A 27,758-nucleotide genomic window follows, 5' to 3' on the forward strand; every position below is an offset into this window, starting at 1 on the left:
GCTCTCAGTATAAATGGCATTCACTTTTCTGCAGGTATATGGCTCTAAGCAAGCTTGGCAATATCTAGAATAAAGATCTAAGGCAACCATCTCTTCTTCTAAGGTTTCCTAACTGGTCCAAAACTGTCTTCCTACCTGTATCCTCTTGGAGCCAGTGAAGCCCACTGGAAAACAACAAGTCAGAGGAGGATGTCAGGAAGGCCACCTGAAGCACTTGTGTGGGCAGGAACGGAATGGTTCCCTTCCCAGCAGCCGCTTGCACTTCTGGTGGGGAAATGCCTCCTACAGTAAAAATGGGAGCCCAACCCCCAACACTTCAAAGCTCTCCCGTGGGGCAGGTGGTGCTGGGCAGCACCCCCCACCCTCTGCACCCTGTCCAGCACTGCTGCAGTTCACTTCCCAAGACATGCTAGCTTCACAAGAAGCGTTTCCCAGGCAACATCCCCAGCTCAGAGACCCCAGGATGGAGTCAATTCACAGCATGATCTCTATTATTGCCCCTGGCTCCCCATTCTGGGCACAAAAGTCACCCTCCATGTGGGTTCTGCATTGGTCCTGCTTCCTTCATGGTTCCATCAAACTCTCAGAGCTGCCCAGAGACCTGGAACACCCCTACACCCAGTGCCTCCCACCCATCCCAGCATGCAGGGCTGGCAGCACTTCTGGTTCCCAAGCGTATATCCCAGAGTGCGTGTTTGGCAGCATTCCCTTTCCTGGAACTGCCCAGGCACTGCGGCTGTGATCACAGCTCCCATCAATCCCTGTCGCTCACTGTGAAGACCAGCCCTTCTCCTCCTCCTCTTCCCAGCACGCCTGGGAACATCCTTCCCTGCCGCAGCTCACAGTTTTCAGGCCCGGGGCCTTTCCTGTATCTGTCTGCCTGTCGTTCCTGTTGCAGTCTGCTGTTTCATGGTGAGTGCATTTTGTGCATCCATCCTTCCCTGCCCCCACATGGAAATGTTGCAGTCCTGTTCTGTGTGCACATGTGCATTTGTCTGTCTGTTTGTGCTTTGTACCCTGGCAAAGGCTTGGCAGCTTCTGTGTATCTGTGATTGCTGCCCTGTCCTGCCAGGCTCCTTAGTTCGAATGGTACCTATGCATCTGGGATCTCTGAGATCAAGGACAGCAGGTTTAGGTCCAAATTCACAATGAGGCACATACCCAGTTCATGATATTTCCAATATATTGTAAATATACTTTATATTTCTAAAATACAGGAAATAGATGTGCAGGCAGAGGAACTTCGTTATGGGGATCCTTGAAGGCAGGTATCAGTAAATCAGGATTTTTACTATGAACAAAGAATCATATCTTCAGTCTTTTATCAGTTTAATGACTGTTTCATCTAATAGGAGCTATCTTATGGGCGCTGAAGAGAATGAGGCTGCACACCACACAGATTTTCATTTCGGGATTTGTCCACTGATAATTTTTGGCGTTCCCCTTTTATTCATGTTCTCTCATAAATAGCACATGGTGTTTGTCTTTTAGTTAACCAAAATTCCCAGGATTGTCCTAAACCAGTGCTTTGATCCCACACATTCACCTTGCGTCATGTGGTGGCTGTGTTCAGCCATGAGAGAAAAACACACACTATCATGCAGACCGTTGAAGTGGTTTTCCACTTTGAGAAACACAACATTCTCTCTGTCAAAGCACTTATCCAAGATCAGTCCTCCCTTTTGATTCCAATTAACTAAATGCAGGTGCAGAGTGACTCAGCTTCTGCCAATACTATCTCCCCAGGAATTCCTCTGATGAAGGGGCCCTCCAGAGTCAGGAGAATTATCCAAATACAGTTTAAAGAAACTGACAGCACAGCTATGGAGTAACAGACATCATCAAATTCTAATTTAATTCTAGATTAGTGAAGTTTTTTTTGCTTCCCTTGTGACATTTAAGTAAGCTGGGTTTTCCTTGTCTTTTCTTTGTTCTAATCTGTGTTCCTTGAGTCATGTTAATACTTCATCTGGGCTGAAATATTCTTCTGGGACATTCTCACTGGGAAGACCATCTGGGCCAAGTTTCTTGTGACCCTTCCTCTTTATCCTTTCTCTAGAAGGGTATTTTTCTCTAGAAAAATATTTCTTACTGGGACCCACTGAGTGCACCAAATGCATTACCCCAGGAGATAAGTGCTGTTTCACAGTGATCCCCAAGAAGAAAGATATTTAGGTTCTGCAAAGTTTCATTTGAAATGTCATTGCTTAGAGCTAACACTAGAAAGAAAGAGAGAACAGCATCAACAATCTTTCATCCCCTTGGATGCTGAGACCCTCAGGCTGTGCAGCACTGAAAGGTCTCTGATCAGCAGTATATTCCCTGTGCGTGCTCTGTCTCTGTTACAATGAGCTGACTGGGGTTATCCTGTGGCCATGGGATTGGTGCAGTCCAGCACAAGCCTGAAGGCCAAGCCAGATGTGCAGCACAGCACAGTCCTGTCCTGTGCCTCCTCAGATCAACTGCTTCAGGGGCCACTAACTCTGAGGTGCAACAATCCCCCAGTCAGGATCACTACAGCAGAGAATGCACATCCCTCTTCTCTTCCTTGTTCTATCCCCCCTCACATTCCTCTCATTCCCCATTCATTCCTTTGCCCCGTTCTCACTCCCTCTTTCCGAACTCTCTGGCAGTCCTCCTCACAGGGGTTTAGAACTTGATCTGAATGTATCTGAATGTACTGAAATACTTACTTTTATACATAATAATATTGAACTGAATCATACTATCGTGCAATTTAGGGGTGAGATGTCATTGAATGGGTATCTAGTACCATTTTAGATGTCCTGTCTGTTCCAAGATAGACACCCGATGCCAATATCTATAGCACAGAACCCCCAGGAGGCAGCTAGAAGGAATTTCCTCACCTTTGCTAGGATCACTCACCTATGCTAAGCCTTCTCACTGCAAATGACCCTCCTGTCCAATGTTTTGACAACAGAGTCAAGGCTCTACTCAGAGTTTGTAAGAGTTTACTGACTGTACACAGAACTGGTGGGTTTAGGTGCCTAACTGACAGATCGGTCACAAATCAGGCACTTTTTATAATCCTCTCCCTCACAGTCCACATAACTCCAGTTGCTCCTCAGTTCTGCCATTGTCCTCTTGCCTCCCATTTTTCTGGATGTGCATCCATACATCCCAGACACAAATTAATTCATCCATTCTTTTCCCCATTTCCCCGATGTAAGGATGCAAGGAGTTATCTTGACCCATGTACGTGGGTGTGAGCTAGAGATCATGGAGGAAGGGAAGATCGAAGTTTTGTTCTTGCTGGTTTTTTGTTTGGTTTTTGGTTGGTTGGTTGGTTGGTTTTGTGTGTGTGTGTGTGTGTGTTTTTTGCTTGTTTGTTTGTTTTTTCCCCAGAAGGTCCTCGTAGCCCATTTTTGCTCTTTTCCTCACAGAAGTTCTCTTCAACCAAAAAGTCAAGATGAGGAAAAGTGGCATCCTGAGCAAACAGTATATGTGTAGGGGTAAGTTGGGGACAGAAGGGTGGCACCTGTGAGTGGTGGAGAAGATCTTAGCTGAGGAGTAATGTGGGAAGAATGGATTTTTTGGCTGGTTGACAGGCAGTCACATCTCACCATGTTCTGGGAACCCAGGAACATGGCCTGTAGTCAGCCTTTACATTCTGTCACTGGCATAGCAAACATCATTCTGTAAGCGTGATTCATCTCACTCATAGTGCTGAAGGCTTTCCAGGGAAATGATTACAAAGTAGTAGGAGGATGTAGGCGAGATATCTACTACTGTGGGAAGCTGGTAACCCTCCTCAGTGCTATGATACTGCATCATCTCTACTGTGGAGCTAAATGAACCCCTGTGGTTGTCTGATACCTTAGTACATCACTTGATTAGTGAGTTGAATCATCCTCTCCAGGTGAACTCTACCATCTTAGGTACACCGTCTCCTTCCAAGACATTACAGCAACCCCTATGACGGTCTTATACCTTCCTTTGCAAAGTGTCACTCTCTTCCTCCTACAGTGTTGCACCATTCTTGACAAAGACACTACTCCAATGTATTTTACCAACAGGTCTGATGCCTCACTGATGCCCAGCCTTCCCCTAAAATGAGTGTTCTTTACCTCAAAGCAAGGGCAAAAGTATGGAGAAGGTTTCCCTCCATTGGCTGCTGTCACAGCAGATAGAGAGATAACCAAGACCATCTTCCAACCAAATTCAGATCTACACATTGTTGGTCTCAGATAAACCATAGGCTACAAGTATGACAGATAAGAAAGGGAGGTCAGTGAGAAATATCTCTGCTGTCAACAATGAAAAGGAGATAAATCATGGAATTACAGCATGGGTAAGATTGAAAGGGACCTCTGAAGGTCATCTAGTCTAACCTCTGCTCAAGCAGAGTCCTGTAGAACACATTACACAGGATTGAGTTCAGACAGTTTTTGATTATCTCCAGAGAAGGAGACACCAAAACCTCTCCGGATCTCTCTGGGAACCTGTTCCAGTGCTCAGTCACCCAAACACAGCTGGCCTTGGCAGTGAACGCTGAAGCAAATCTGCTTGGCACCTCCTGCCATATGTATGAAGCTCCAGTGTGAGACTGTCTCAGGCTATGTGCTGGGGGACAGACAGACTCTTCTTAATGTCATGGTAGGCCTGAGCTAAGATGAAGCATGGCAGGTGGCAATCTGAGGGTACAGCTGCCATGTGCTTTGGACAAAGAGGGGCTTAGAGAGCTGAGAAACTTTGGTCTAAGGGAAACTTTGGCAGCCTAAGAGACCTTTCATTTCTGTTTATCAGCTTCTGCAACTGACATTTCTGTGGCAGGTTTGGACACACAACTCTTTTCCACTACAAGCAGACACCTCAAATTTAAAGATTCCTACAGACAATCAGGGAGTTTGAGAACTATTGTATCTTCCTCAGGCTTATTCCAGAGGGGAATATGGTTCTTTTCTTCCTATCCTGAAGTGGAGCTGGAAACTGTGACAGTAAATGTAACCATTCAGGACTTTGTGGCTGATGTGGTGTCTGAGCTGGTTTTCCGCAACGTGCAGCAAGTCTCCAAGGAGACCATGTTCATCTTTCCTGTGGATTCAAATACTGTTGTAGACACCTTCCACGCTACCATGGGGGACTCTTGCATTGAAGCAATGCTCTGGGAGAAGGAGGAGGTACTGGGGTTGTAGTGGGAATGGGTGGTTTGTGGACTGGGTGAGAGGATCCTGTGGATTTAATTTCTTTCATTCATTCTTATGGAGACCTCAGTGATACATTTTTCTCCCTTTGTGGCAGGCCCAGAAGCTGTGCAAAGCTACTCCAGGCATGGAGAATTTAAGATACCTGCAGGATCAGTGGGATCTCTGGGGTCGTGTGTTCGCTTGTTTCTTGGGAACTCTGCCTCCTAACGGGGAGGTGACCGTCAGCCTGTGCTACGTCCAGGAGCTGCCACTGCAGCCGGATGGGGCTGCCCAGTTTTGCTGGCCACATGAACTGTTCCCGTGGATAAAATACACCAGTGAGTGATGCAGGGAGGAACAGGCGGCTCCCCAGCATCCCTCAGGGAGGGGCTGGGGGTGTGTATTTGCAGGAGTGCCTCAGTGAGAGAATCTGAATATTGCCCCTTGCCCCTCATAGTCATGAACCCCACAAGTCTCCTCATATATACCACAGCAAGAGACCCCCACAGAGCCCTATGCAAAACACAGTGTGTGTCTACAGATTCACCACCACCACAACTAAACACTACAGTGAGGGACTTAGATACCACATTTTCTCTCTAGAAATGAGAGACAGAGCCCCACCACAACTGAGTGCTTCAGTTTCTCACACCTCTCTCTCCTTGCAGGCTGGATCTCTTCCAAGGAGGAGATGTCCAAAAATCTGCACTTCAGCATCTCCCTGAAGTCAGCCCGTGGTGTGTCCCATGTAGTCATTAACAGCAGCCACACTCCTTTGCAATACACGGCTTCTGATCACACGTCTGCTCAGGTACATCACTGCCAGATGCTTCCCAAAGTGGGAGAGTAGATAAGGATCTGCAGCCTGCTGGTGCTCCTTAGGACTCCTTAATCCACTTATTTGGTTCTCTTTTATCCACACACCCTACTTATCCTCAGGTATTCTTGAAATCATCACCCTGGATGCAGGATGATCTGAACTTAATGGTATATTACAAAGGGCCTCACACCCTCAGTGCTGTGGTGGAGAGGAGAGATCCTAAAGCCCCACCTGGTGAGTGAGTAGGGTGGAAATAGGCATTAGGGAGAAGGTATCAGGGAGAGTAGGAGGATCTGGGGGCAAAAAGTCAGAGCTGAGGGCAAAAGAAAAGAGACAGGGAAGGATGCTCCAGTCTATAAATCCTTCTTGTTTCCCCACACACACCCTAGGCTCTCTGCTAGGACACCCTGTTGTGATGCTGACACTGATGCCAAACATTCCTGAAGTAGTGCCCAGTCCAGGCCATCTGGGGGAATTCCTCTTTCTTGTGGACTGCAGCCTCTTCCAGGATGCACAGGTACCACTGGACGAGATCTTCAGGGGACATTTTCCTCACCTGTCATGCTCAGGTGATGGGGATAGAGGCAAGCTGCTTCACGTGGGCAGATGTTCTGCTTAGCTTCCCCATCTCAGTTCTGCCCATCCCTCCGTCTCTCCACAGAACACACTGTTATTCCTCCTCAAGAGTTTGCCTCTGGGCTGTTACTTCAACATCTACAGTTTTGGGGCCACTTTCAAAGCCTTCTATCCGTGAGTTCAGGGTGATAAGGGAGTAGGGTCAAGGGGTAAGTATAGCATGACTTTTCTCCCCCTCTCTGACACTCTGGGTGCCTTCCCACAGGCAGAGTGTGGAGTACACACAGGAAAACATGGACAGTGCTGTGGGGCGCATCTCCTCCATCTGCCCTGATCTGGGGGGCTGTGACCTGTTGGGTCTCCTAAGGTCTATTTACAGCACTCCTCTCCTTTATGGGCACCCCCGTCAGGTATGAGGGGCCAAAGGATTTTGGGGAGGGGAATGGGTGTAAACAAATGTAGATTTCAGGGCTAAGGGTGAGATATTCTGATGCTGTTTGCGAGGAGAGTTGGCATGTGAGAGGCATCCTCATGGGAGAAAGTGACACCATCTTTGGACTGAGCAGCTTGGAAGGACTTCTGTTCAATTGTCCTGCACATGAGGGAGCTGGATCTTCCTTGTAGGGTGTCTCTTTGTGCTGAGAGGTGTCCTGGTGCTAATGAAAGGAGAATCACAATCTCTTTTCCTATGTCAAGGCCAGTGGGCATGAGAGTGTAAGGGAGCAAACTGGGAAGGCTGCCTGCATTTTAGAAGAGTGTCTTTCCTATGTAGGGGTTCCAAGACCTGAGAATCCTTGTTTCCTTTCCTCTCTCCCTCAGCTTTTTATCTTCATTCAAAGGAAGATCTCCAGTGAAGAGGAAGCTGTCATGGCTGAGGTCTACCGTTACCGAGACCACCACCGGTAATGCCTACACTGTTCACCTGATGGGCCTCCTCTCCCAGTCCTCTCTGCTCTTCTCAGCAGTATCTCAGCAGTATTCCTCTTTACCCTCATTAAGCAATACCTCAATGCACTCTTCAGCCCCAAAACCCATTCTCATGGTCATCAGGCAACATCTCTTATCCCAGAGTGAATGGGAAGACACAATATCGGTTTCATTTTTGCAATTAGAAGCTTCATTACCTCTCGAGACTTTGTCCTTTGGACCACTCTTGTTCTTCGTACCTCTCACCTGTGTCCCACTTCTAACATCTCCCTCTTTTCCTGTACAGGTGTTTCTGTTTTCCTGCTAACAGATGTGTCAACTTTCACCTTTCCCAGGCCATAGCCCTGGAGACAAAAGGTGAATGTGTGTGCATCCACTCTAGAGTGGACATGGCATCCAAGGTAATGACCTAGGTACCTGGGCTTCCAGGATCCCCTCTGCTCTATTCAATGCTTCCCATGGCTCACATAAACATGCAATGCAATTAAATACCACCATCCACACAAACTCCAAGACCCCTCCCAAATTCCCATCATCCCAGAACTGGGAGGGAGTCCAAGTGGTTTGTGCTCTCTGCTTCCTGTGTCACCAGGCAGCGAAATGTCTGCAGCGGGCTCTGCAGCCTGTGGCCAGTGGGATCTCACTACACTGGGACCTTCCACCTGGCCTGGAGGTGTCACTGATCAGAAAAGCTCCTGAGATGATCTTCCAGGGACATCAGAGCTCCATCTATGCCCAGATCCGTGGGCAAGCACAGGTGAGAGGGATCCAGGAACCATATGCACCAGGGCATGACTTTCTGGAAGGTAAAGGACCCACGTCCTGTTCCACCTTCCCAGTACTGAGAGTCTTTCACCTGCGTTAGACCTGGGAGAGACCATTATCAGGGCTCTGTAAACCTTCATTGCCTCTGCTCCAAGCATGGGTATGTACTTCCTCAGTAGAGCAGGAAGGGAATCTAGGTAGCCAGGCTGCCTGGGCCCAGAATATGAACTTTTCTGTCTGACTCTTCCCTTGCATTACCAGGATGCAAAGGTGGATGAGGGAGCTGTGACTCTTCAGTACCATGTGGGCAATCAGTTCTTCGATTACACACTCAGGTTCTCATTGTCCCCATCGTCAGATGACAGGTGAGAGGGTAACACACCTTGCACATGAGGCAGAGTGACATTGGCAGGGTCTGCAGGAGGAACAGCAGAAGTCCTTCACTTGCACCCTGAGGTGGGAAGAGAATCTGGGTATCTGGTGCTCCTGCCTTGTCCCTTCTGTGCTGACCTTGGGAGAGGAGCTCAATGACCATTAATCCACTGCCCTCTCCTCTTTAGTCCATGCATCCCTTGCCCCTCCCTGAGGTGGAACCAAGGACTAACTCCCTGCCCCTGCAGGCTGCCAGTGCATCGCATGACCCTGATGCACCTGCTGTGGGAACGAGCCTGGGAGGGGACAAGCAGGACAGAGAAGGACACCTGGCAGAGCACAGTGAAGTCCAGCCTCACCCTGGGGGTTCCATCTCCCTTCACATCCAGTGTGGCTGTACGGATGAAACAGAGGGACGCCTGGCACCACGGTAAGGCTGGAAACAGTGGGGATACTGGAAGACCTGGTGGTCTGATGCCTTCTCACCATCTGTAGCCCCTGGTCCTGTGGGCCTGACCACCCTTTTGCCTGTCTCTAATACCCACAATTCTACCCCTACCTCCCTGCCTTTCTTCCCAGATTCTTTGCCTCCAGACTCTTCCACGTTGCTCTCTCCCTCTTTAAACCTGGTTCCCTGCCAGTTGCTCTGGTTGCGTGGATTCAGGCCTGGGTTGTTCAAGTCCACCAAGTTTTGGATGGTTCAGAAATGCCAGTTATGCCTTGAGATGCTCGGTCACAAAGCCCCTGACACTGAGATACTCACCCAGCTTTCGACATACTGTAAAGGTAAGGAGAAAATTCTTGGCTGAGCATTCTCAAAATGTGTTAGACTAGGGCTGAACTTTCAGAATCACTAGACTTTCTGATTGTCACTATGCTGGGGATGGATGGAGTGACAGACCTACAAAAGTCTATGGGATTGGGTGCATCCAAAAGTGCCAAAGGAGTAGGCTGATGCAACTGCCACTCTATCATCTTCAAAAGATCATGGTAAATGGGAGAGGTTCCCATGGTTGGAAAATAGTCAGATGTCTCACCCATCTTCAAGAAGGGGAAGAAGAAAAATTCAGAGACATACAAGCTGGTCAGATTCCCCTTAATCTGAGGAAAGGATCTGGAGCAAATAATCCTCTTAGAAGGGCCATCCTGTATGGGTTTTGAAAAGAAAATCATGCCTGACCAACCTCACTGCTTTCTTGAATGAGGTAGCTGGAACTGTGAGCAAGAGAAGGGTAGTGGATTCTCTATACCTTGACTTTAGCACGGCCTTTGACAGTCTCTTAACTGAGACATGAATGAGATACTGGCTGGGATAAAGGATCAGTAAGGTTGGTGGAAAATTGGCTAGACTGCTGAGCTCAAGGAACAGTTATCAGCAGTTCAGAGTCCAGCTGGTGCCCAAAACCCCATGCAATTCCAGAGAGATCTCTCATGGTAGCAGTACCATTTAATATCTTCGTTAATGACCTGAACATTAATGGACAGAGTACACTCCCAGCAAGTTTATGAACAACACCAAATTGGGAGCAGTAGGTATGTGGTCAGTACAATAAAGCTGGAGAAACGGTCTGACAGGAACTGTGTGACATTCAGTAACAAAAATACGAAGTCTTGCATCAGGAATGGATCAGGAATTGGATAACCCTACAAACAATACGGGCTCAGGGCATGCACGTTGAAGGAAGCAGCTCTACAGGAAAGGATCTTGGGGTCCTAGAAGACAACTGCTTGAACAAAAGTCAGAAGTGTGCCCTGCAACCAAGAAAGCCAACAGCATCCCAGGCTGCAGAAGCAAGAGTATAGCCATTGTGCAGGGAGGTGATTGTGGGGCATTGTGTCCAACTTCTGCTTCCTTAACCAGAAAGGTATCGACACACTGGAGTGACTCTAGGGAAGGGCCACTGAACTGAGATGGCTGAGCACATGGCGTGTGAGGAGAGGCTGAGAGAGCTGGGTTTGCTCATCTTTTAGAAGAAGATACCTGTCTACTTGTCTAGTTGTCTTCCTTCAGTTGGCTGACTGAAGGAAAAAAAGAAAAAAAACAGAGGAAATTCTTTTTCGAAGTGCCCAATATTAGGACTTGAGGCAACAGACACAAGTTGGACCATGGGAAATGCTGACTGGGTATGAGGAATTATTTATTTTTTATTTAATCATAAGAAAAATATAAAAATTGGTGGAATCTCCATCCTTAGAGATATTCAAGACCTGACTACACAGATACCAGAGTGAGCTGTTCTAATGAGACCTGCTTTGAGCAGGAATTTGATCAAGAAGACTTCCAGAAGTCCCTTCCAATCTCTGTATACCTTTAGGCCAGTCTTAAATGATGCCTAGTTTTGCCCTAACTACTCTGTGCCCAACTACTTCATTTTCTGACCATAATAACTTTTCAGTCTGCTCCAGAATTGAGCCTAGGACTATAATAGTCATGGGCTGTGCTTGGCTCTCTTCATCTTCGCTCTCTTGTGATGCAATGGTGCTGTAGCTCCAAAGAAGTCTTATATCTTAGAATGAGGAAAAGAAGGACTCATGGTGATGTTGGTGGGTTTAAGAGTGGATGATGCAGAAGGACCACTGTGGGACCCTCAATGGTGAATGTGAGCCATAATGGGGGAAGTGACAGGAAGGAATAACATGAGTGATGTTCATGGGTGGAATTAGGCATGTTCCTACCCAGAGATAATTACTCTGGGTAAACTAGAGCATATAGGACAAATTTTAACATAGTTGTGACATATTTGAAAGACCTGAAGATACTCTGGGAGGTCTGGAAAAAATTCCAGATGCTTGTGTATGACTGGAAAAATTGAAAAATTTGGAGAGGATGGAGTAGAGCTAAGTATACTTGGAGAAGGCAGAATTTAAGGTTAGTGGTCATTGCCCGTCTCCATGTGAGTTGTGTGAACATTTCTGTCTTCCAGAGCAGAAGCTTTCTCCTGAAGAACAGGTGATGGATGAACTGCCAGCATTTAATATTAGTTGGGACTGGGCAATTTCACCGCTGGCAACAAGACTGTGTGACTTCTCTGGGCTCAGGGCAGTGGTGGCACTCCAGAAAGCAAATGGCTCCTGGGCCCTCACCACAGCTCTGGCCTCTGCCTTGGGGCTCAGCAAAGCTGATATTGAGGGACAGAGGCCCAGTGAGGTAAGGAGATCAGGGACAGGAGGGGGGCGCTCTCACGAGCTGAACTTTCCTGTTCCAAACAAATTTCTAGTCTGAGCTGAACTTTCCTCTTCCAACCAAATTTCTAGTCTGAGCTGAACTGAGAGGAAGAGATCAAGGCAGTGGAGTTTATCCTCTCTGCTTGTGGAAGAAGGTCATGGAGGGTGTGGGATGAAATCCAGAGGTACTAGGGAAGTTTCTGATGTTGAGGATTTCAGAAGCTTAAAGAGTTTGTTTGTATGCATTGAAGTCTTCTTCTCCTTGGTTGTTCTGTTTTCCCTCACAGGATGTGGAGCCAGCTGTCTGGGCCACAGTTTTGGCCTTGGTCTTGTTGCACAAGTATAAGTGGAAGGTACCTTGGTCAGAGCTTCTGGTGGCCAAAGCATGCAGGTGGCTGCTGGACCAAGATGGTAAGAAGATTTTACTGTGAGGAGTCACACTCTGGACTTTTCCCACTAAATCCACAGCTGACACCCACTGATTCATATTCCTCTTTCCCAGTGCTCCTGTGCTGCAGTCTGTGAGACTGTTGGTACACAACGTATTCCCTTAGTTGTAGTCCCTCTCTGCATTTTCTCTCTTCTTGCAGAAGTCCAACTGGATGAATGTCTGGAGGCAGCAAATTCCCTGCTGGGCTGCTTTGTGGAGCCCGCTGTCTTCAGGATGTGCACTTACCTCACTGCTGGGGGTGGAAAAGAAGCTAGGTGGGAACACAACCAGGAAAGCTGACCCAAACTAGTCAAAGGGACGTATCACATGCCATTAAAATCACACCCTTGTGGGATGGAGCGAGTGAACTGCTGGGTGGGTGCTTAGTTGCTGTCCATGGCCAACTCACCAAAGCTGGCTTGTTCACATATTTGTTCTCTACCATAATCACTGTGTTCTGAAAAATAATGCTAATCACAAGTACTAAAATTTGCTTCATTTCCATATTCTGCTTTTCTCTGAGATTTACTCAGTCATCAGTTCAAAATACCAGACTGCAGGGAGAAAAATCTGTTAAGATAATACAGGAAAACACCTTCATGTATCTGACTGTCTGTTTGTTTCCCTCCTCTCTTCCTGTGTGCCTTTCTGGCTTTTTATAGAAAGGTAAAAATAATGTTATTTGCTAGAGGAACTTTTTTTTCTTTTTCTTTCTTCTTTTTTTTTTCCTAAAAAACGGTTTGTCAAGTAAAGGGGTGGATTTCACTGGATCACTGCAGTGTTTACCATAGGTGTCCAGTGCTATTTCAGCTGTCCTGAGATATCTGAACCACCTGTCAGGTAGGAGGCAGGATAGAAAGGACTGGTTTTCTGAGGTGACAGCTGGAGAGTGAGTGAAATACCATTGTGGAATGGTATTTAGCTGCCTATGTATTGAAGTCCAGTGCCATTTATGATGTTCTAGGATTTTTAAGCATATTAGGTTTACATGACAAGGTTTTGGTAGTGGGCAGGTGTAGGAAGCGCCTCTGAAGGCACGAGGGATGTGCCAGGGCAGTGGGCGCAAGAGAGCATGCGCGGTCACATATAACTCTATTGGCTGAAGAAGTCACATGGCATACAGGGATATAAGGAGCGGGAATTTTGAAATAAAGGCTCTTTGTCCACACCACCGCACGAGGAGCGTACTTATTCCTTGTTATACAAGGACCCCGCTGCTACAAATGGCAACCCGAACGGGACCCTTTTAGCTTATATTAAGCAAATAATATCTGTCCTGAGTCAGGAATTAGCCGGTGGTTCCGGGATCGTCTCGATTTTGCAGAGACGGGAGCCTTTACCGCAAAAAACCTTGACGTCAATAATTCCGTGGTCTTAGTGGCATCTAAGAAACGGACAGTTAGTTCAGGAGCTCCAAAATATTAGAAATAGTGCACAAGAAAAGAAGAGAAGAAAGAAGAAGAAGAAACCGAGAGGTCAAAGCAGCCACCGGAGAGAGCGGAGAGGGTCAAACGCAACATCAAAAGCGGTGAGTCCAGCTGGGAGGCATCCCGCACGTCTAAGACTGCTCTCTGGGCGAGAGCGTGCCTGCAGCTCGGAGACCCGGGCCACGGAGCACCTTAAGATCGTCAGGGAAAAGCCTGTTGGTCCCCTGTGCGTCGGTCTCCTGGTAAAAGCGGTTTGCCGCTGCCGACAGCACCGACCGGACCACGTGCGAGAAGCGGTTTTACTGCATCTCAACACCCCCAGCCACCGCTGACCCCCGCGGAGCCCCGTTCCAGTTTCTCTGTCCAGCAGAAACTGTCGCGGCTCCCCGCCTGCTCGCCACCGCAGACTGACCCTGTGGGCGTGCTTAAAAAGCACTGCCACAAAAAAAGCCCCCGCGCCGCATTCAAACCGCGCGGGCTTTACCGAAGGTGCCGCGCCGCGCCTTCCTGATACAGTGCGCCCCGACCCCTGCACCGCCCAGTGAACTGCGGGAGCCCAGGAGCCGCTGCCACGCCGAACTGCTGCCGCCGCGAACGCCGTCCTCGTCGGAGACGGAACCGGACCCGGACTCGCGCCGAGCCGCCGTTCACCGCTTTTGCAGCCGTGCACACACCGATCGCCTGCAGCCCCAAGCCGCCACTTCTGCAGCCAGCCCCGTGCCCGTCGCTACAGCTGCCCCGTGCACTCGCCGCTTGCCGCCTGCACCGGGACACCAGCCGCCGCCGCCGGGACGCCACAGCCCAGCCGACAGAGAGCCAACACAAATCAACAAACCGACAGACCTCTTCAGCAGTGCATGCTAGCAGCGCCGAGACTCAAAGGTAACATGGGAAACTTCTTCCCCACCGAACTCTCACAGGACACAGACGCGCTAGCCACACTGCTGAAGCCTTATTATGTACAGGTCACAAGGGCTGAATTAACAGAGTTGGTACGGCTCATTAAAGCAGCCGTACCAGAATTGCCTCTGGTTGAAGCCCTCCACATACAAATTTGGGACAAAATAGAGAACCTCATCAAACTCAGGGCTCAGGGAGGAGACTCCCAAGCAAACAATGCTTACCCAGCCTGGCAAGCTATAATGACTGCCTTAAGCAGAGCCCACCAAAGAACGACAACTCACACACCCCCACTCACGCTGCAAGCAGTAGCCCAACTTCTACGCGCTGCAGTTTAAACACACAAAGCTCGGCAGGAGGAGGGGGTGGAGCTGTTCACAATTCCACTACGGGGAAGGAAACCAGGAGCCCAAGGGACACGGGTCGGCGGGAAGGAGTGGGACCCCAGATGCGAGGTCCCAGTCCGTGGGACAGCCGCAGGGGGTCCCGTGACAGGAACAGAGGGGTAAGCCCAGATTACTTGCCAACCCATACCGCGGATGATCGCCGACCGCGCGCCCAGGGGCGGGCACCGCCATCTCGCCAGCCACGCAGAACGGACAACAACCCGCCCTTCCCCGCCCCCGCGCCGTACACCCCCCCCCCCACCACCCACCCACAGGCAGCCGCTTTCGCCGAAGCTGCAAGGGGGGAGGGATGGGAGGAATGGGGGGAGGAGGAAGGGGGGGATTTCAGGATAGCTTTGCCGGGAGGGGAGGAAGCAACATACCGAGAAGGTTCGATTGATAGATGGGCTTTATGCAGAGAGGAGGCATTGCGAACTGGGGACTTACAAGTTATACAAGCATGTCCAGTAATTATCGGGCCACGCCAAAGCCGCAGGTTTCAGCCATTGCCACATGAACTAACCAAAGACCTAAGACAGTTGATGAGAGAAACTGGTGTATCTTCCCCTAACACACTTGCATTCTTAGAAACACTGAGCACCACGTACATTTTCATGCCACACGACTGGAGAACCATGTTGAAAATAAACCTCACTAATACACAGTATAATGTATGGTTGAACGATTTCAGAGAAATCTGTTCCACTTATGCTAATGACCCACAAGCAGGGGTGACTGCACACCAGCTCACAGGGGATGGTAACTACCGTTCCATAGATGCACAAACCGGGTACAATAGAGAAATGTATGAAGTCATAGCAAAACATGCCATGCAGGCAATGAGAAAACTACCCACATCAGATAAAGACACAAACCTGTCATTCACAAAGGTAATGCAGGGCCCAACGGAACCTTATTCACAGTTCCTAGATCGGCTGCAATCTGCCCTAGATAGGCAGATTGAGAATGAGGAAGCCAGGGAAATCCTTAGCAGAAGACTGGCTTTCGAAAATGCTAATGTTGATTGTAAAAGAGTTTTGCAAACCCTTCCTAACAGGGAAACTTGCAGCATCTCAGAATTAGTTCGTGCCTGCCAAGAGGTTGGTTCCTTCACACACCAAACTGATTTACTGGCAGTAGAACTGAGTGCTCAATTAAGAACACAGCAAGGGGCCAGATCCAGGGATGGTTGCTACATTTGTGGGGCCCCCGACCACTTCCAAAGGGACTGCCCTCAGAAACCTCTAGTAGTGGCACCTCGAAAACAATCCAAAGCAAAAAGGGTACCAAAAAACCGGAGGAGAGGGGCGCTGTCGCACGCCCCAATACAACAAACACATGTGACACAAGAGAGCAGACTGGCGATTTGTGCCCCCCCACAACAGCCAGCAATCTGTGCCCCTACACCCCAGTCAGCGCTCTGTGCCCCGCCACCCCAGGCAGCGCTGGGCTGGACTTATCCAACAGGGACACAGTCTTCATAACTTCCACTGAGGTAGTGCTAATCCCAACTGGACGTTGGGGTCCCCTTAGCCCAGGGGTGCATGCACTGCTGATTGGAAGATCCTCCACCACCAGAATGGGTTTGTTTGTGCTGCCAGGTGTAATAGATTCAGATTCTCATAGCGAGATTCTGATAATAGCATGGACCCCTTCACCCCCCTGTTTCATCCCAAAAGGACAAAAGATTGCTCAATTAATCCCCTTCTACAGTGCGTTGCCTGCAGGGGAGGGGGGGAGGGAGCGGGGTTCAGGGGCCTTTGGCAGCATGGGACACCCACAGGTTCACTGGGCAGCAGCCATTACAGCCTCACAGCCACTGATGACGTGCCAGGTTAATGGGCACCGATTTACAGGCCTTGTAGATTCTGGGGCTGATATTTCCATAATAAAAGACTCAGAATGGCCACTTGACTGGCCTACTGTTCGCCCAGCTGCAACCATTCAAGGGGTGGGAGGCACACAAAGGCCCAGACAGAGTGCTCAAATACTCACTGTCTTGGGACCAGAGGGACAATTAGCAAAGGTAGCTCCGTTCATAGCTCCAATCCCTTGCTCTTTGTGGGGACGGGATATTCTTGGACAATTCGGCACAGTAATGCAAATTCCTCCTGCAAGCAGCCAGGTTTTTCAATAGGGGCCATTGGTCAGCCGTTCCAAGCACCGATTAAGCTAGTCTGGAAAACTGACCAGCCGGTCTGGGTAGATCAGTGGCCCATGAAAAGGGAACGGCTTGAACATTTAAAGATGCTTGTAAAGGAACAATTAGAAGCAGGACACATTGTGCCGACAACCAGTTCCTGGAACACCCCTGTATTTTGTATCCCCAAAAAGACTGGCAAGTGGAGAATGATTCAGGACCTCAGGGCAGTAAACTCAGTCATTGAGTCTATGGGGGCACTGCAACCAGGGTTACCCTCACCTGCTATGCTCCCAGCGAACTGGCCACTAACAGTAATTGATTTAAAGGACTGCTTTTTTACCATCTTTCTGCACCCCGAGGATGCCCAGAGATTTGCATTTTCCATCCCGGCATTAAACAGCTCAGAGCCTATGCAAAGGTATCACTGGGTTGTCCTCCCTCAGGGGATGAAAAACAGTCCCACCATTTGTCAAACAGTAGTTGCAAATGCTATTCAACCCATCAGAAAGCGTTTTACCTCTGCAATAATTTACCAGTACATGGATGATATTTTAATAAGCATGGCCACAGAAAATGAACTGCAAATTGTTGTTACTGCTCTGATTGATGCTGTCCAAGAAGCAGGGTTGCAGGTTGCTACAGAGAAAATCCAGCGATCGCAGCCCTGGAGTTACCTTGGATGGAGAATCACACAACAACAGATTTCCCCACAGCCGCTGCAGCTCAAGGTAAAGGACACCCTAACCTTACATGAGTTGCAAAAACTCCTGGGAGCTATTAATTGGTTAAGGCCTATTCTGGGCTTAACCACAGAGGAGCTACACCCTCTCTTTGTGTTACTAAAGGGGGGCTCTGATCTAACGTCTAACAGGGCTCTGACAGCAGAAGCCAAACAGGCGTTAGACAATTGTGCCAAGGCAATAGAAACTAGGCAAAGCAGAAGGAGAGATCCTGAACTGCAAATCTGCCTGGCCTTAAATTCCCAGCAGGTACCAGCCATTTGCAGTCTTGTTTCAGTGGGACCAGACTGAAAAGGACCCACTGCTGGTTCTAGAGTGGCTATTTCTGCCCCACATACCAGCTAAAACTGTATGGTCGATTAATGAAATGTTTGCTAAGCTTGTTATTAAAGGCAGAGGACGATTACAGGAACTCGACGGAAGGGATCCAGCTGTCATCTACATTCCAGCCACGAAGGACAATTTAGCTTGGATGCTGGCTGAGGACGCCGAGTTCCAAGCTGCCTTAGCAGGTTTTGATGGTGACATTTCAGTTAATCTCCCTAAGCACAGACTATGGGCAGAAATCAACAATTTACCTTTAAAAGCCACAGCCAGATGTAAAACTGAGCCGGTAAAAGGCCTCACAGCCTTTACAGATGCATCTGGGCGATCACAGAAGGCTGCAGTGACTTGGGTATATCCTGATACAGGACAATGGGAACGGGAGGTACAGACCATGAACCAATGCTCTGTGCAGGTTCTGGAATTAGCTGCCATTCGTATTGCCTTGGAAAAGTTTTCTGAACAACCGGTTAATATTGTCACTGATTCTTGTTATGCTGCAGGGTTAGTTTCACGCCTGGAATGTTCATTTCTTCGGGATGTTTCTAATCCTCATTTGTTGTTTGAAATGCGTTCTATTTGGGTTCTTGTCAATCACAGAAGGTTTGATTTTTACATAATTCACATCAGGTCTCACACTGACATGCCAGGGCCAATAGCTGAAGGGAACCGGGAAGCTGACAAAGCAGCAATGTTCAACACAGTACCCAGGACCCTTGAGCAAGCAAAATTGTCCCATTCATTTTTTCATCAGAATGCACGCTCTTTAAAGAGACAATTCAAAATTACAATTAATCAGGCTCGAGATATCATATTGACTTGTCCAGACTGTCAAAAAATAACCCCTATGCCATCCCAGGAGGGTGTTAACCCCAGAGGGTTAATATCCAATGAGATCTGGCAAACAGATGTTACACATATTCCCGAATTTGGCACCTTGAAATATGTACATGTAACTGTAGACACACACTCACAGTACATCACTGCGACAGCACACACAGGTGAGAAAGCCAAGGATGTAATAAGACACTGGCTAAGCTGTTTTGCTACCCTTGGCACTCCAAAACAGATCAAAAGTGATAACAGACCGGCATACGTCTCTGAAAAGGTAAGGAATTTCCTATCAGAATGGGGAATCTCACATATCACAGGAATCCCACACTCACCTACTGGACAAGGAATTGTAGAAAGGGCACACCGTACACTGAAAGAGATGTTAGTAAAACAAAGAGGGGGGGAGAAGCTATGTAGTCCGCAAGAACATTTGTGGAAAGCCACATATGTGATCAATTTTTTGAATTGTGACAGTGCTGAAAGAAGTAGGTATGAGAAGCAGCACAAATCTCAGGCGTTTGCCTCTCCCAGGCCACTAGTCATGGTAAAGGATTTGATTTCAGGGCAATGGACAGGACCTTTAGACCTTATGACTTGGGGGAGAGGTTACGCTTGCGTGGCAACAGGAAAAGAACTGAAGTGGATCCCCTCCAGGTGTGTAAAGCCCTACTTAGATACACAGTCACAGCTGCAAGAACCAGATAACACAGGAGTTTAAAAGGAGTTATGTTTCAGTTTATATTAATGACCAATGTGGTAACAAGCAATCTACAAATATCGGTGTGTGTATGTGTGTGCGTGAATGATGACGGCCGTCAGTGAGTGAGATGAGTGAATGAATAAAAGAATTGTATGACTGGACAAACATAAAAACACAGAACACCTCACAAAAGCACATTACCTACACCACAAGGTCACTTTAGAAGAATTGAATTTTTTTGATATGCTTACCTGTTTCTTAAATAAAGTTTGAAATCCCCAGTTATTAAAAAAACCCTCAGATTAATAAAGGTTATAGTTTACACACGGTTGGGCTAAGGCCCTAAGTTAATAAATAATTATCCAAGTTGCACTACCCTATAGGACTATAAGAAAGTTATAAAAAAGGTTTACAATAGAAGTATAAGGAGCCAAGCAAGCAATGTACTGGGTTACTGCGAGTTTGACAGTTTACAATGTTTTGAATGTTTTGCACTGTTGTTTGCACTGTTGTTTTGCACTGTTTTTGTGACTTCTTTAGATAATTAAGAGAGGGGATGTGTAGGAAGCGCCTCTGAAGGTACGAGGGATGTGCCAGGGCAGTGGGCCCAAGAGAGCACGTGCGGTAACATATAACTCTATTGGCTGAAGAAGTCACATGGCATACAGGGATATAAGGAGCGGGAATTTTGAAATAAAGGCTCTTTGTCCACACCACCGCACGAGGAGCGTACTTATTCCTTGTTATACAAGGACCCCGCTGCTACAGGCAGGCTGCAGCAGTGACCTCTGTGGGAATCCCCTATGTGGGATTTTCCCATGCCAATCACAGGTGGTTCCAAACCAGACCCACTTACAGAGGCAGTCAGCAAAGCTGGTGGCCTCCCTATAAAAATCACATGTAAGAAAAGGCAAATAATGCTATGCAGACAGAACAGGAGGGAAAAGAAGAGTGAGAACAGCAATGCAAACACCACAGTAAGAGAGGGAGGAGGAGGAGGAGGAGGTATTTCCCTACAGCCCATGATGGAGCAGAGATTCATGCTGCAACCCATGGAGGACACTCTGCTGGACCAGATGGAGATTTGCTGAAGGAATTGCAGCCCATGGGGAGGACCTGTGCTGGAGCAGAAGAAAAGTGTGAGGATGACAAAGGTCCAGAAGGAAATTGCTGTGTATTGGTCAGAGGCCCCAGTCTGCCATCCTCCCTGTACAGATGGCAGGGCTGGGGAGCAAAGGAAGTCAGTAGAGAAGTGAAGCTGTGCCTGGGAATAAGGGGACATGGGGGAAGGGTGTTTTAGTTTTTGCTTTTATTTCTCACCCTCCTACTCTATTTTTAATTGTCAGTAAATTATACCAGTCTTCCCCAAGTTGAGTTTGTTTTGCCTGTGACAGTAATTGCTAAGCAAATGCCATATTTTTTCTTACCTCACAACCTTTTTCATTTATTTTTCTTCATGTCCTATTGAAGAAAACGAGTGAGGGAGCAGCTGTGTAGGTGCCTGGCAGCTAGGCAAGGTCAAACCCTGAAAAAATTCACCATATTTCAACAATGGTTACTTTTCTACATCTACACTTTTCATGGAGATTTTTTGTGTAGTTCAATCTCACACTTAAGTTACCCTTCACACTCCATGCATAGTCAAAGATGATAAATAGGTATTTCTTCTCATGGGGTTATTGGATCTGAAAGCAAAAATAGTATTCGGTGTTTAGAATCTCACACCAAACTTTTGGGATTTCCAACAAACAACAGTAATTCAGCTGCTCAAAATCAGGACACAGTGATTCCATTATGTAAAGGTTTAGGGGTGAGACTGGGAGGAAATGGAAAGCAATGACAATTTACTTTGGAAAAGAACAACGTGCAATTATATGGGTAATTTACAGTACAAAGCAGATAATGTGAACGAACATTTATTTAGCTTTAAATGATGATAATAAGTGATGATAATAAGATAAGTGATGATAATAAAGATGCACATCATGCACTCTAATCACCATAGCATGTAATGGACCTGATGTAATAAAGCAAAAACTCCAGTGGAGACATATCTAAATGGACACCACCAAAACCCTTCCCTGCGTTTCTCCTCATATTCAAATAAACATCATGACCTATTGGGCAGTTTCTGGAAGTTCAATAGTGGGCCCAGTATTGTTTAATTTATTTATCACTGGTTTGGATGAAGGGGCAGATGCATCCTCAGCAAGTTTGCTGATGATACAAAACTAGGAAGAGTGGCCATTACCCCAGAGGGCTGTGCAGCCCTTCAGAGGAACCTCAACAGCTTGGAGAGATGGGCAGAGAGGAACCTTCTGAGATTCATCAAGGGCAAATGCAGGGTCCTGCAGCTGAGAAGGAACAATCCCAGGCACCACTACAGGCTGGGCGTGACCTGTTGGAAAGCAGCATTTTGGGGAAGGACCTGGGGGTTCTCACAAGCTGCCTATGAACCAACCGTGTGCCCTGGGGGCCAAGAAGACCAATGAGATGCTTGGTACATTAGGAAGAGCATTACCAGCAGGTCAAGGAGGTGATCCTGACCCTCTACTCAGCCCTGGTGAGGCACATCTGGAGCATTGTGTCCAGTTCTGGTCTCCTCAGCACAAGAGAGACATGGTGCTCCTGGAGCAGGTCCAGTGGAGGCTGTGGAGATGGTTAAGGGACTGGAGCATCTTTGTTATGAGGGCAGGTTGAGGGAGCTGGGCCTGTTCAACCTCGAGAGATGACTGAGAGGGAACCTCAACAATATCTGTCAGTGTCTGAAGGGAGGAGGGACCAGGGTCTGCTTAGGGGTGCTGAGCAATAGGACAAAAGGCCATGGGCAGAAACTGATGCACAGGAAGTTCCACCTGAATATGAGGAAGAACTTCTTTACTGTTGTGGTGGATTGAGCTTGGCAGGACGCCAGGTGCCCACCCAGCCTCTCTATCACTCCCCTTCCCAGCAGGGCAGAGGAGAGAGTAAGGCGGGAAAAGAAACAACTCGTGGGTTGGGATAAGGCAGTTTATTTAAAGCAAAAAAGTAAAGCGAAGTTTGCGCGCGTAGAAGCCAAAGACAGCAGGGTTTGTTCTCTGCTTCCCATGAGCAGCCATGGTTGGCCACTCCTGAGGAGCAGGGCTTGGGGATGTGTGATGGTTCCTCAGCAGGCTGCTGTGGGGAAATGAGCTCCAGCTCAGCCAGACCCAATACAACTGTGCAGGTGACTGAACATTGGAACAGATTTCCCAGAGAGGTTGTGGAGTCTTCCTCACTAGAGATATTTCAGAACCATCTGGACACAATCCTGTGCCAGGTTCTCTGGGTTGACCCTGCTTGAGCAGCGAGGTGGGACCAGATGACCCACTGTGGTCCCTTCCAGCCTGACCCATTCTGGGATCCTGTCATTCATTCCATGATTCTCACATATACACACACATTGAGGTGTGTCCCTTTTATAAAAGAGCCCAATTATAAATTATATTCTATAAGCAGATATAAAGCAAAGAGAAGGTGAGATAGAGACATAGGCAGGCAGGTATGCACAAAGGGTTTGTGAGCATTACCCTGGATTTGTTCCGTTCCATTCCATATATCATTCTGTGAAAGCTGTTGCCATCAGCGGGTCAAAATTGCATGTATAATGAAATCTTTACAAAATCTTCTTCAAAAATAGGTCAATATTTTCCTCTCATTACAGTGATATAAACTGTTTGCTACTGGAAAATTAATCACAGAATCATGGAATCATTTTGTTTGGAAATGATTCTGAGATCATCAAGTCCAACCTTTGACAAATCCAGTTGCCTTATCAGCTAGACCATGGCACTAAGTGCCACATCCATTCATTTCTTGAACACTTCTAGGGATGGTGACTCTATCTCCTCCCTGGGAAGCCTCTTCCAATGCCTGATCACCCCTTCCATGAAGAAATTCCTCCTAATGTCCAACCTGAACCTCCCCCGCTGCAGCTTAAGGCTATTTCTTCACATTCTATCACTTGTTGCCTGGGAGAATAGACACCTTGCTACAACCTCCTTTCATGTATTTGTATATAGCGATAAGGTCTCCTTTGAGCCTACTTTTCTCCAGGCTAGAAAACCCCATCTCTCTCAGGTGCTCCTCATAGGACTTACCCTTGAACCTTTGCTCATGAAGTGCTCATTTCCTGGAACATAGAGGAAGCCTGATAAAAACCCTATTTATTTCTGTATAATAATCTGCAGCCAGTTAATTTTTGCATGGCAGCTTTGATGTCATTGTTCCTCATGGTGTAAATGACTGGATTTATCACTGGTGGCAACACAGAATAGAAAAGAGAAACTGTGAGATCCAGAGCTGATGGGGAGTTAGAGACAGGCTTAAGGTAGGCAAAAGAACCAGTGCTAACAAACATAGAGACCACAATGAGATGGGGGAAGCAGGTTAAAAATGCTTTACGCTGGATTTCCCTGACAGGAATTCTCAAAACCACAGTGAAAATCTGAATATAAGACATACTTATAAAAACAAAACAGAGGGCAACTAAAAGAAAACTAAATGTAAGAACCCCAACTTCACTAAAATATGAATGAGAACAGGAAAGCTTGAGAAGCTATGGAACTTCACAAAAGAACTGTTCAATAATGTTGGACTTGCAGAAGGTTAAAGAAAAGATGTTCCCAGTGTGGAGAGCAGAGTAAGGGACACAGCTGAGCCATGCACTGACTGCCATGAGGCTGCAAGTGCTCCCCTTCATGATGATATTGTAGTAAAGAGGTCTGCAGGTGGCAATATAACGATCATATGCCATGACAGTCAGTAAAGTAAGTTCAGCAGCGCCAAAAACATGGAAGAAAAAGACTTGGGCAACACAGCCGGAACAGGAGATGGATGTGGTATTCCATAGAAAATTGGCCATGGACTTTGGGAGGGTGACAGAGATGGTTGAAAGGTCTAAGATGGACAAATTCAGCAAGAAGAAGTACATGGGGGTGTGAAGGTGATTACTGGCAGCTATAACCACAATAATGAGAAAGTTTCCCACCATGGCAGTCAGAAATAACATAAAGTGGAATATCTGCAGTTCTCGAGTGTCAGAGAATCCCATGAGAAGGAACTCAGCCACAGTGCTTTGGTTAAACATTTTCTTTCCAGTGTGTTGGTGAAAACTGTGAAGAGAAAGTCAGGGATTTTGGTTGAGACTTGAAGATCTGCTCTGTAGTCTCTCCACCATATGAATTTCACAGTTGCCCTAAACATGTTTTGCTCACTGAAGACAAAGTTCACAAATCCCACATGATGTACCAAACTGTCAGAAACAAATCCTTCAGTAATCACAGTTCCATATATGAAATACACATCTATGCACGTATATACTATATGTATACACATATATGTCTAGTCTACATATGGTTTATATATGTGTATTACATAGAAGTTTTATATGCATGTCTCTCTCTATATATGTGTATATAAACACTGCTCATATTTCCTATAATTATTTTAATATATGTTCATGTTCATATTTATACATACATACCTATATATATGTATGATGAGATCCCATAATCTCCGTGATGAAAACCCAGTGTAGCAGATTTTTACCCCAGAAATATGTAGAGATAGAAACAGGAGTCCAAACGTGTCTGCAGTGACCCAACATGGACCTTTCAATGTATTTCTCCCAACAGCAGTCAGAGCTGCTAATATCACCTGTTATGGGGTGTGACTTCAGCCTTTGCTAATGGGATCCTGGTGCCTAAATGGAGTTAGAAAGTGCCAGTTGAGATGTACTTCCCCTCTTGGATTTTCAGAAAGTGGCAGGTAATCAGCAGCTTCATGCAAATATATTAGCAACCTCAGGGCATCTCAAAACATGCTAAACACACATTTAAGAATCTGCCTCCCACTGTAGGATGTTTTTCACGGGAGACAATCTCCCTTGATTACTGGAGAGAAAACATCAGAGTGGATTCCTGTGACCTCGTGTAAATGTCCTGGCTGAGGATGGACTGCAAAACCCTCTTTTATTGCTAATAAAATAACCACTTCTGCTAATAAAAGGAGTGCAATATGATTAGTCTGGATCTAAATGGACAATTCTAGATCTCAAAACTGTTGGCTAGATGAATACTTAAGTCTTCTAGGTCCCTACTTTTCTTCTCAGTCAGAGATTCACCCATCTCCACACGAGAATTCATCCTATTGCTGTAGGGCACATCCAGTCTGAAAGAGAAAAACCATTTATGGTCTCTAATTAGCTTTTACAAAATGTTACAAGTGCCTGCAAAATTAACTTTTTTTCTTGAACATTTTGCAGGGGGAGTAAATATGGAGCAAAATGCTCAAAGTGGCCTTGGAGGGGGCACAGGGCTCTGTGCGCTGAATCCATGGGGCAGGGGAATGAGGGGGGGAGACGCTCAAGAAAGATGAAACAGCATAAAACTGGGCTCTCTGCCACATGGCTACACATAACCAGAAGCTTGTCAGAGCTCTGCAAGCACAACCCTGATGTCCCTGGAGTACCTGAGCTCTTCATTTGACCAATTTTGCGCCACATGAGGGATGTACAGGAAAGACAGGCAGGGACAGAGGGAAGGGGTTTCCTTCTATGTGAAGGAGCAGCAATTCTATGGGTGGGCAGTGGGCCAACTGGGAACTTGTGGGAAAGATTCCTATTGTAGGTTTTGTCCTCAAGCCCCAACCTCCTTCCTGGCATGTCAGTCCAGTATATCCCCATTTTCCTTCTCTTATGGAGCCCAAGATAGGATGCAGCATTGTAGGTGTCGTCAGGTGAGTACTGAGTAAAGCGCACTAATCACATCCCTAGATTTCCTGGCTAGTCTTCTGCTGACAGATCCCAGGATGATGCCAGCCTCCCATCCCGACAAGGAAACAGTAGATGAGATCCCACAGGTATATTCTGTAAAGGGCAAAGGAGCACAAGAGAGCTCAACAGGTCTTCAAGGCAAATCTCCTTCAAGCATGAAAATGGTCCTTTGGGATACACAGGAAAACAAGCAGATCTATCAGGGGAGCAGTTTGGCCAAACAGTCGAGCTCCAAGGAGAAAGAAAACATGTATGAAGATGCATAAACATCTATTGCCACAGTAAGCGGAAAAGAGCAAAGCCGGAAAGCCCGGGCTCACAGCTGCGTGGGGCTTGTGATCCAGAGAGAGCAAATGAAGAAGAGATTGCCCAGAGAGGCTGTGTATTCTCCCTCACAGGAGATATTCCAGAACTGTCTGGATTGAATCCTGTGCAATGTGCTCAAGGAAGAGCCTACTTGAGCTGGACCAGATGACCCACTGTGACCCCTTCCAACCTGAACCATTTTGTGATTCTGAGATTCTCCACGGTGGTCAAGGGACTCTTTGCCTGCCACCTGGGATGCCTTCTCCCCCACCTTCTTTTCTCACCTCAGTGTCTGTAGGGATGTTTCACAATTTCTCACTCCTCTCTCACAGCTGCTGTGCAGTGTCAGTCTGTTATCACAGAGCCACCACCACCATTGCTCTTTGGTTCTGTTTTTGGCAGTGGTGGGTCCGTCTTGGAGTCTTGGCTCTGTCTGACATGGGGGCACCTCTTGCTCTCTTCTCACTGAGGACACCTCTGCAGCTCCCCTTCCACCCTCAACCCTTGCCGTGCCACCCCAATATAAGCACAGCGTGTGGTTTCATAGTTGAGTGTAATACAGCCCTATCCCAACAGAAACCTGTGCTCATAGCAGGTCACTAAACTCCATCCACAGAGAGAATGCTGTGTATTCCTTTGTCCCTTTGGAAAGCTCTTAGATACAGATACTTAGAGACTTTTCATTTGCAAACCCATGCCATGGTGACAGAATTTATTCCCATGGGAGTCACAGACATGTCGTGTCTGTGGATTCTATTATTCTTTTTGCTCCCATGCTTCCTGACTGTTTATCCTTTCCGGAAACCACATTTTCCCGCACCATCGATCTGAGGGGAATGTACAAGTCCCTGTATGGAACCAGGAATAAGTTGTCTTGGATGCTTTTATAACTAATGGCATAAGGATATAATCATAGAGGGAGACATAGAACTGGGCCAGCTTTCCTTCTGGAGTTCTTCATTACATTCCTTTGACTTTCAAGAAGACTCAGCAATAGTCTGAA

General features: G+C 47.2%; 2 protein-coding genes across 2 annotated transcripts; one reads left to right on the forward strand and one right to left on the reverse strand.

Moving 5' to 3' along the window:
• The first annotated feature begins 869 nt into the window (after positions 1–869).
• LOC116798873 (von Willebrand factor A domain-containing protein 5A-like) lies at positions 870–21,585 on the forward strand. The gene is made up of 19 exons (XM_032711557.1): positions 870–912; positions 3,405–3,473; positions 4,894–5,141; positions 5,263–5,485; positions 5,816–5,958; positions 6,087–6,201; positions 6,357–6,484; positions 6,629–6,717; positions 6,809–6,953; positions 7,363–7,445; positions 7,757–7,871; positions 8,063–8,227; positions 8,497–8,600; positions 8,856–9,037; positions 9,202–9,393; positions 11,532–11,755; positions 12,060–12,183; positions 12,363–13,215; positions 20,429–21,585. The coding sequence occupies exons 2-18, from the start codon at positions 3,431–3,433 to the stop codon at positions 12,500–12,502; spliced, it is 2,463 nt and encodes an 820-aa protein (XP_032567448.1). The 5' UTR covers positions 870–912; positions 3,405–3,430; the 3' UTR covers positions 12,503–13,215; positions 20,429–21,585.
• Positions 21,586–23,836: 2,251 nt separating this feature from the next.
• LOC116798525 (olfactory receptor 14I1-like) lies at positions 23,837–24,763 on the reverse strand. The gene is given in 1 exon segment (XM_032711021.1): positions 23,837–24,763. A coding segment is annotated over 1 exon segment (927 nt).
• Positions 24,764–27,758: the final 2,995 nt, after the last annotated feature.

The sequence above is a fragment of the Chiroxiphia lanceolata genome, chromosome 26, assembly GCF_009829145.1.
Source record: "Chiroxiphia lanceolata isolate bChiLan1 chromosome 26, bChiLan1.pri, whole genome shotgun sequence".
NCBI classification, from domain to species: domain Eukaryota; kingdom Metazoa; phylum Chordata; class Aves; order Passeriformes; family Pipridae; genus Chiroxiphia; species Chiroxiphia lanceolata.

Excerpts from the sequence above, each read along its gene's own strand:
- LOC116798873 (XM_032711557.1), top strand. The coding sequence starts at position 3,431 with ATGAGGAAAAGTGGCATCCTGAGCAAACAGTATATGTGTAGGG. Across the intron at positions 3,474-4,893 it reads CAAACAGTATATGTGTAGGG|GCTTATTCCAGAGGGGAATA; the intron begins GTAAGTTGGGGA and ends TATCTTCCTCAG. Across the intron at positions 5,142-5,262 it reads TGCTCTGGGAGAAGGAGGAG|GCCCAGAAGCTGTGCAAAGC; the intron begins GTACTGGGGTTG and ends CCTTTGTGGCAG.